This window comes from Suncus etruscus, chromosome 3, assembly GCF_024139225.1.
Source record: "Suncus etruscus isolate mSunEtr1 chromosome 3, mSunEtr1.pri.cur, whole genome shotgun sequence".
Taxonomy (NCBI): domain Eukaryota; kingdom Metazoa; phylum Chordata; class Mammalia; order Eulipotyphla; family Soricidae; genus Suncus; species Suncus etruscus.
This window is the reverse complement of record NC_064850.1, coordinates 84,263,349-84,272,220: the sequence shown is the minus strand read 5'-3', so window position 1 is coordinate 84,272,220 and position 8,872 is coordinate 84,263,349. Positions and strand designations below refer to the sequence as shown.

At 39.3% G+C, this 8,872-nt stretch overlaps 1 protein-coding gene across 1 annotated transcript; it reads right to left on the bottom strand.

Moving 5' to 3' along the window:
* Nucleotides 1-6,693: 6,693 nt before the first annotated feature.
* On the bottom strand, nt 6,694-7,543 carry LOC126004554 (RWD domain-containing protein 1-like). The gene is given in 2 exon segments (XM_049770979.1): nt 6,694-7,489; nt 7,491-7,543. Coding segments are annotated over 2 exon segments (717 nt in total). The 3' UTR covers nt 6,694-6,825.
* Between the last annotated feature and the right edge of the window lie 1,329 nt (nt 7,544-8,872).

Sequence of the window (8,872 nt, the reverse complement as noted above, 5' to 3'; positions counted from 1 at the left end):
TATAGTTTCTTCACATCTTTAGTTAAGTTGACTCCAAGATATTTGAGTTTGTGTGACACTAATATGAAGGGAATTTTGTTGTTGTTGTTTTGGCTACATCCAGTGATGCTCCGGGGTTACTCTTGGCACATTATGTACTCAGAAATTGATCTTGGCTTGGGGGACCATATAGGACGCTGGGGGGGGGGGGGTCCAACTGCAGTTCATCCTAGGCTAGTTTGCACAAGGCAGAAGCCTTACTGCTTGCTCCACCACTCTGGCCCCGAATTTTTTTTTTTGGCTTTTGGCTTTTTGAGAATAATATTTGCCATTAGCTGTGGTAGATGGTCTTGACTATATTGAGAAAAATTTCTTCCATTTCCATCTTGGTGAGTTTTTATCAAGAATGGGTGTTGAACCTTATTGAATGCTTTCTCTGCATTTATAGATATGATCATGTGGTTTTTATTTTAATTTTTGTTGATATGGTGCATTATGTTGATTGATTTATGTATGTTAAACCATCCTTGCATTCCTGGAATAAATACTACTTGGTCATGCTGAATGACCTTTTAGATGAGGTGTTGGATCTTATTTGCCAGAATTTTGTTGAGGATCTTTGAATCTGTGTTCATCAGAGATATGTGTCTGTAATTTTCTTTTTTGGCAGCATCTCTGTCTGGTTTTGTAATCAATGTGATGTTAGCTTCATAAAAAGTATTTGGGGTTGTTCCTGATTCTTCAGTTTTGTAAAAGAGCCTGAAAAGGATTGGTAGAAGTTCCTTTTGAAAGGTTGTAAAGAATTCATTACTGAATTCAACTGGGCCTGGGCTTTTGTTTTTGGGAAGACTCTTGATTACATTTTAATTTCCTCAAGAGTTATGGGGCTGTTTAGATATGCTAGATCACAATTATTCACCCGTGTTGTCAGAGACCAATAATTTATTTATTTCCTCCATGTTCACATGTTTTGCGGCATAGAATTTCTCAAAGTAGTTTCTGATTACCCTTTGAATCACTGCTGTATCTGTATCACTGTTCCATTCTAGTTAGGTTTATTAGGTTTCTCTCTCTCCCTTTCTTTGTGAGTTTTGCTAGTGCTTTATTTAGCTTGTTTATTTTTTCAAAGAACAAATTTTTGCTTTCATTGATCTTTCATATTGTTTTTTGGATTTCCACTTTATTGATTTCTTTTTTTTAATTTTTATTTTCATTTATTTTTCTTCTTTATTTGAACATCTTGATTACATAAATGATTGTGATTATGTTTCAGTCATATAAAGAACAACCCCTTCACCAGTGCAACATTCCCACCACCAATGTCCCCAATCTCCCTCCATCCTACCCCACCCCGACCTGTACTCCAGACAGGCTTTCCAGTTCCCTCATTCATTCACTTGATTATGATAGTTCTCTGTGTAGTTATTTCTATAGCTGTACTCACCACTCTTTGTGGTGAGCTTCATTGAGTGAGCTGGTGTTCCAGCCCTCTTCTCATTGTCTCTGAGGAGTGTTACAAAAATGACTTTTATTTTTCTTAAAACCCATAGATGAGTGAGACTATTCTGCGTCTCTCTCTCTCTCTCCCTCTGACTTATTTCACTCAGCATGATAGATTCCATGTACATCCATGTATAGGAAAATTTCATGACTTCATCTCTCCTGACGGCTGCATAATATTCCATTGTGTATATGTACTACAGTTTCTTTAGCCATTCGTCTGTTAAAGGGCATCTTGGTTGTTTCCAGAGCCTGGCTATTGTGAATAGTGCTGTAATAAATATAGGTGTGAGGAAGGGGTTTTTGTATTGTATTCTTGTGTTCTTAGGGTATATCCCTTGGAATAGAATAGCTGGGTCGAATGGGAGCTCAATTTCTAGATTTTGAAGGAATCTCCATATTGCTTTCCATAGAGGCTGTACTAGGCGGCATTCCCACCAGCAGTGGATAAGAGTTCCTTTCTCTCCACATCCCCACCAGCACTGATTGTTCTCATTCTTTGTGATGTGTGCCAATCTCTGCGGTGTGAGGCGGTATCTCACCATTGTTTTGATTTGCATCTCCCTGATGATTAGTGACGAGGAGCATTTTTTCATGTGTCTTTTGTAATTTTTGTATTGCCATTTGTATTTTTTTTTATCAAAGTGTCTGTTCATTTTTTCTCCCCATTTTTTGATGGGATTAGATGTTTTTTTCTTGTAAAGTTCTGTCAGTGCCCTGTATATTTTGGATATTAGCCCCTTATCTGATGGGTGTTCGGTGAATAGTTTCTACCACTCAGTGGGTGACTCTTGTATCCTGGGCACTATTTCTTTTGAGGTGCAGAAGCTTTTCAGTTTAATGTATTCCCACCTGTTGATCTCTGCTTCCACTTGTTTAGAAAGTGCAGTTTCCTCCTTAAAGATGCCTTTAGTCTCAATGTCATGGAGTGTTTTACCTATGTGTTATTCTATATACCTTATGGTATCAGGTCTGATATCAAGGTCTTTAATTCATTTTGATTTTACCTTCATACATAATGTTAACTGGGGGGTCTATGTTCGCTTTTTTGCAAGTGGCTAACCAGTTCTGCCAGCACCACTTGTTGAAGAGATTTTCCTTGCTCCACTTAGGATTTCTTGCTCCTTTGTCAAAAATTAGGTAATTGTATGTTTGGGGAATGTTCTCTGAGAACTCAAGCATATTCCACTGATCTGAGGGTCTGTCTTTATTCCAATACCATGCTGTTTTGATAACTATTGCTTTGTAGTACAGTTTAAAGTTGGGGAAAGTAATGCCTCCCATTTTCCTTTTCCCTAGGAGTACTTTAGCTATTCAAGGGTGTTTATTATTCCAGATGAACTTCATAAGTGTTTGATCCACTTCTTTGAAGAATGTCATGGGTATTTTTAAGGGATCGCATTAAATTTGTATAATGCTTTGGGGAGTATTGCCATTTTAATGATGTTAATCCTGCCAAAACATGAGCAGGGTATGTGTTTCCATTTCCGTGTGTCCTCTCTTATTTCTTGGAGCAGGGCTTTATAGTTTTCTTTGTATAGGTTCTTCACATCTTTGGTCAAGTTGACTACAAAATATTTGAGTTTGTGTGGCACTATAGTGAATGGGATTGACTTCTGACTTCCATCTCTTCCCTGTCATTATTGGTGTATAAAAAGGCCATTGAACCCCCCTGCCGCAAATATTTACCAATCTGAAGAAGGTCAGGGGGTGGGTTAGGAAGACGCCTGGGAACCCACACACCACAAGAAAAACCCAAAAGACAATGGGAAAAACTGTACTTCCAACATAGGCATAAGACCTGTAATACACCACCTCTTTACCTGCCCTCCCCCAAATGTAAGGTAGTCTTTTGCACCACTTTGGTCCCATAAAAATTTCGCTAACTCATTTTATTTCTTTTTTTTTTAATTTATTTATTTATCTTTTTTTTTAATGTTTGTCCTTCATATATATTTGTGAGCACATACAGTTTCAATCCCCCCCCCCCTTTTTTTTTTCTTCGTTTTTTGGTAGGTGATCTGTGGCTGTTATCCCATCAGTCCACCCACGAATACACAGACATTATAATGTAGCACCACTTCCCCCTAAAAAGGCACACTAAGTAAAGGGGAAATTTTACATTTAAAAAAAATAAATAAAAGAGAGCTCTTATCTACTAGAGATAGGAACTCATAGTTATTTAAAATATAGGGATATCTCCTGCCTTGAAAATATGTCATGTGGAATCAAATTAGACCTCAGGTGATTAGATACCATTCATCCAGCCTTGAACCCTGGATCTCCGACATAGAAACGGCACAGCTCTCCACAACAGCTGCAGGAAACAAACTCCATCCAGGACGGCCTTAATACGACGAGACCAACAACAAGGCCCACCTCTAACATGATATCCTGACAACGGGGAAAATGCGATCATTTTGACCTTAGAGCAGATTAGCCTACCTTACCAACTAACGACAAGACAAAACCAGAAGTCTTGGCTCCCTTTGGTAGGACAAAAACCCAAGATCGGGATTTACAGAAGACTGGCTGCTTGATTCACGACCAGACTGTATACATCTTGGGACCAATAAATAAGCCCTAGTTTAGGGTTTGAACTATGACCTGCACAAGAATCATGATCCCCAGCCCCAAAGATCCGGCAGAGACAATTGTAACGGAATGGGGCTTTTGGGAGCACAAAGAAAGACGCTATCCTAGGTGCCACCCTAGGCTCAGTGCAAAGACCAAGATCATCAACCACAGAAGATGGGTTAAAATGACACTGAGGTAACAGAACCTCTAGAACCACAAAGACTGACTTCATCATAAGTCCCACCTCAGGATCTGTACAGATACTGAGACCTCTAAACACAGAGCAGAAGTCTTCCACACACCAAAGGAAAAAAAAAAGAAAGAAAAAAAAAAAAAAAAACACCACCGGGAAAGTATAGGATCCTGAGCAATGTCTAGAGTTGATCCCATGACAGTATGCTCCAAGGACGGAGAAATCCCATATCTCTTAGGCCAAGTGAATTCTTTTTCGAATGACCCCAATATTTACTGTGCCAGTGCAGGAGGGAAAAAAACAAAAATACAAAAAGCACAAAACCTTGGTTATTTTTTTGATATAAATATATATAGTACCTTCATTTATTATTGTTATTATTATTTTTGATTTACCAATCTATTTTGGTCGATTTCTCTGTTTGGGTGTGATTATTGAAAGTGTAGTCCCCAATTATACTTATTTTTTTTATTTTTATTTATTTTTATTTTTTTTTTCTCTTCCTTTCTTCTCTTTCGTTATGTGCTATGCCATGTTTCTTAATTCAAGACCATGGCGTGATTTTTGTTTGTCTGTTTTTGTTTCATTTTTTTTTCTACTTGTTTGTTTGTTTGTTTTGTCTGCTCTGTGTGGTGCTTATCGAAATAGCTGGAGCCCTCACTGGATATTTGACACTTCTTTTGGTACTAGTGGAGTGTTTCACCTACTTTTTCTCCATCTCCCAGAGTGATGATGAGAGCCTTTAGAAGGACTCCGCCCATTTTCGGGGTATTAGACTCTTACCCCAGTTTATTGCTTTTTTCTCCTTCAAACAAAACCACGCAACTTGAACTAGCTAGTCCTGACTCCAGATAGGGGGGAAATAAGGGAGGCATCAGGACCAAACAGGTGCAAGACTACTAAGTAGTGGGTTAGATACAGAGGGGACCACATATTCTAGCCGCCCTGGGGTGAGGGAAAAGGAAAAGGGAGGTAGGATAGAAACGGAGGCGTAGGGATGACAATTTGGCGATGGGAATCCCCCCTGATTTTATGTAAATATGTACCTAAAATATTATTGTCAACAATATGTAAGCCATTATGATCAAAATAAAAATTTATATTAAAAAAAAAAAGGCCATTGATTTCTGTAGGTTGATTTTGTAGCCTGCCACCTTGCTATATGAATCTATTGTTTCTAGAAGCTTTTTGGTAGAGTCTTTAGGGTTTTCTAAGTAGAGTATCATGTCGTCTACAAACAATGAAAACTTGACTTCTTCCTTTCCTATCTGGATTCCCTTGATATCTTTTTCTTGCCTGATCACTATAGCAAGAACTTCCAGTACTATGTTGAAGAGGAGTGGTGAGAAAGGACAGCCTTGTCTTGTACCAGAATTTAGAGGAAAGGCTTTTAGTTTTTCTCCATTGAGGATAATATTTGCCATTGGCTTGTGGTAGATGGCTTCAACTAGATTGAACATATATAGTATACATTTATATATAGTATACATTATATATATATATATATGTTAGTCCATTTTCTTCCATTTTTCTTTTCAGAGCTAGTATATTTTTGTTGGGTTTCAGTCTGGTTGACCTATCAAGGGGTGACAGAGTGGTGTTGAGGTCTCTCACTATTACAGAATTGCTATTGATACCTTCTTTCAGTTTTGTCAACAATTGTGTTACATTTTTTTCTTTCTTTTTTTTCTTTTCTTTCTTTCTTTTTTTTTTCTTTTTCTTTTTTTTTTTTTTTTTTGGTTTTTGAGTCACACCTGGCAGCTCTCAGGGGTTACTCCTGGCTCTATGCTCAAAAAATTGCCCCTGGCAGGCACGGGGGACCATATGGTATGCCAGGATTCGAACCACCGTCCTTCTGCATGAAAGGCAAACGCCTTACCTCCATGCTATCTCTCCAGCCCCAACAATTGTATTAAATATTTTGCTAGCCCCTCATTAGGCGGCTACATATTTAGTAGTGTGATTTCTTCTTGTACATATCCTTTGATTAGTACAAAATGCCCATCTTTGTCCCTTATAACTTTTCTGAGTCTAACGTTTGTGTCATCATCTATTAAAATGGTCACTCAGCTTTTTTTTTTTTTTGGTTTTTGGGCCACACCCGGTGGTGCTCAGAGGTTACTCCTGGCTGTCTGCTCAGAAATACCTCCTGGCAAGCACGGGGGACCATATGGGACACCGGGATTCGAACCAACCACCTTTGGTCCTGGATCGGCTGCTTGCAAGGCAAACACCGCTGTGCTATCTCTCCGGGACCATCACTCAGCTTTTTTAAGGGAGCTGTTTGCTTGGAAGATTTTCCTCCAGTCTTTGATTTTGAGTCTGTTTGTTCTGTCTATTTATAACTGTTTCTTTTAGGCAGAAGAATGTTGAATTCAGCTTTTTGATCTATTTTGCCACTCTGTATCTTTTTTTTTGAAATTTTATGTCAGTTTATTAATGATGAAAGCTCTCAGAAGAATATTCTCCTGAAAATTATTTTTTCTTAGAAAAAAAGAAAGAAAAATCAACCCCTTCTAAGGATAGCCACAGATGCTGTGGCAGACAGGCCTGGTTATACAGACAGGGAGAGTCTATTAGTCAGTCGAATCACTCTCTGGATCAGCTGGATTGTAGTCTGGGTCATCATCATCATCATCATCATCTTCCAACTCCAAGTCATCCATTTTCTGGAACAAAGACTCATCTACCTCCACACTGTTTCCAGCATCCTCCAAGAACTGGATATCAGATGTGTCAAGATTATGATCTGTTTCAAATAGCTGTTTTCCACTTAATTTATTTTTTCCTGCTTGTTCTTCTTCTTTCATTCGTTTCTTTTTAATTTCTAAGAGTTCTGCATCAAATTTGGCCTTCCAACTTAAGAAATTCTCAATTGTAACTGGAGTGCCGTGAAAAAGTTGCTTTTCAGCTTCTTCTGCTTCTTTTTCTTTTTGTTTCTTTTCTTCTCTTCTAGTTTTTATCTGATCTACTATTTCATTTAACTTTTCTTGCACAGCTGTCACTAAGGTAAAGATCATTACCATACCAAGATTTTCTTCTGTCTGCAATGCTAATAATTTTAAAATGTCTGAGACATCATTATCTTCCAGATTTTCCTGGGAGAATATTTCATAAAGGGGGGCTTCATCTGGATATTTTTCACTATATGTAAACTTGAGGGTAGTCTGAACAGTTTCATCATTTTCTCCAGCTTCAGATGCCACAGTAATGGTGAAGCTGGGTGGATGTTCTGATAATGGAGTCGGGGTAGATGGACTCCAGAGCCTCTAGCTCCTCGACGTAATCTGTCATCCTGCCCCTCGCTGCTGCCCATGGAGCAAGCCAGACACGCAGGCAGCGGTGGTGGGGCGGCGGCTGCCATTCTGTATCTTTTAACTGATGCATTTAGTCCACTGAAGTTGAGAGAGATAATTGTCATTGGATTTAGTGTCATCTTTGTGTAGAAATATGGTGTGTTGGGGCTGGGAAGGTGGCGCTAGAGGTAAGGTGTCTGCCTTGCAAGCGTTGGACAGACCGCAGTTCGATCCCCCTGCGTCCCATATGGTCCCCCCAAGTCAGGGGCGATTTTTGAGCGCATAGCCAGGAGTAACCCCTGAGCATCAATGGGTGTGGCCCAAAAAACAAAAAACAAAAAAAAAAAAAAGAAAAAAAAAGAGAGAAAAGGGAGAGCACTTTACCCAACTCCTTCTTCAACTTTTTTTTAAAGTCTGGCCATTCCAATTGCTCTAGAATTGGATGTTTCAGTAGCACTAACCCCTAGTAGCCTTTGATGGTCCCCTAGTGGGTGAGTGCCCAATTTTAACTGAAATATTCATGGGAAGGTGTTTAAAGATATCTTTGACACAGGTGCTGATGTTTCTATCATCTCCTCCCCAAACTGGCCCCATAACTGGGCTTTGCAGGCAATGCCTTATGGCTTTCATGGAGACAGCTAAAATGCATTGGCCCAGAGGGATTGTAGCCAGCTTTCAGCCCTATGTAGCCCTTGTGCTCCTGAATTTATAGGGTTAAGATCAGACCAACAGTGGCTCAAACAGTGCAAAGTACCTCCTCCAGACCCCTTTCTGGCCCTTAATTCAGAGGCCATGCCCTCATGCCTTTTTAATCTGTGCTACTGTGGCCCAGTGCCCACCACTCCTCCACAATCTGTGGAAGTCTCACAGTCCTATGTGAACATCGCAGTGGCTCCTCAATGACATAAAGTTAAGAGTGCTGGTAGATTTGGTAGGACATATTGGACATTAGGACATATTGAAATTTTGTTCTCAAAATGGAATTCTCCTGTATTTTTTATACAAAATAAATTGGGCAATTGGTGGCTATTCATTGACTTGCAGAATGTTAATTATACCATGGTTCCTGTGGGGACCCTCCAACCCAGCTTTTCCTCCCCTGCAGTGATTCCTAAAAACTTGGCACTGGTTGTAATAGACATAAAAGAATGTTTCTAGAAAATATCTATACACCCAGACAACTATAAACACTTTGCATTTTTCATTCTCTCTTTCAATAATAAGGCACCTATGCACAAATTGTAGTGGCTATTTTACCCCAGGGAAAGACCAACTCACCTACCATGTGTCAGTATTTTGTTGATGTGATTTTATACCTTTCTTGCGC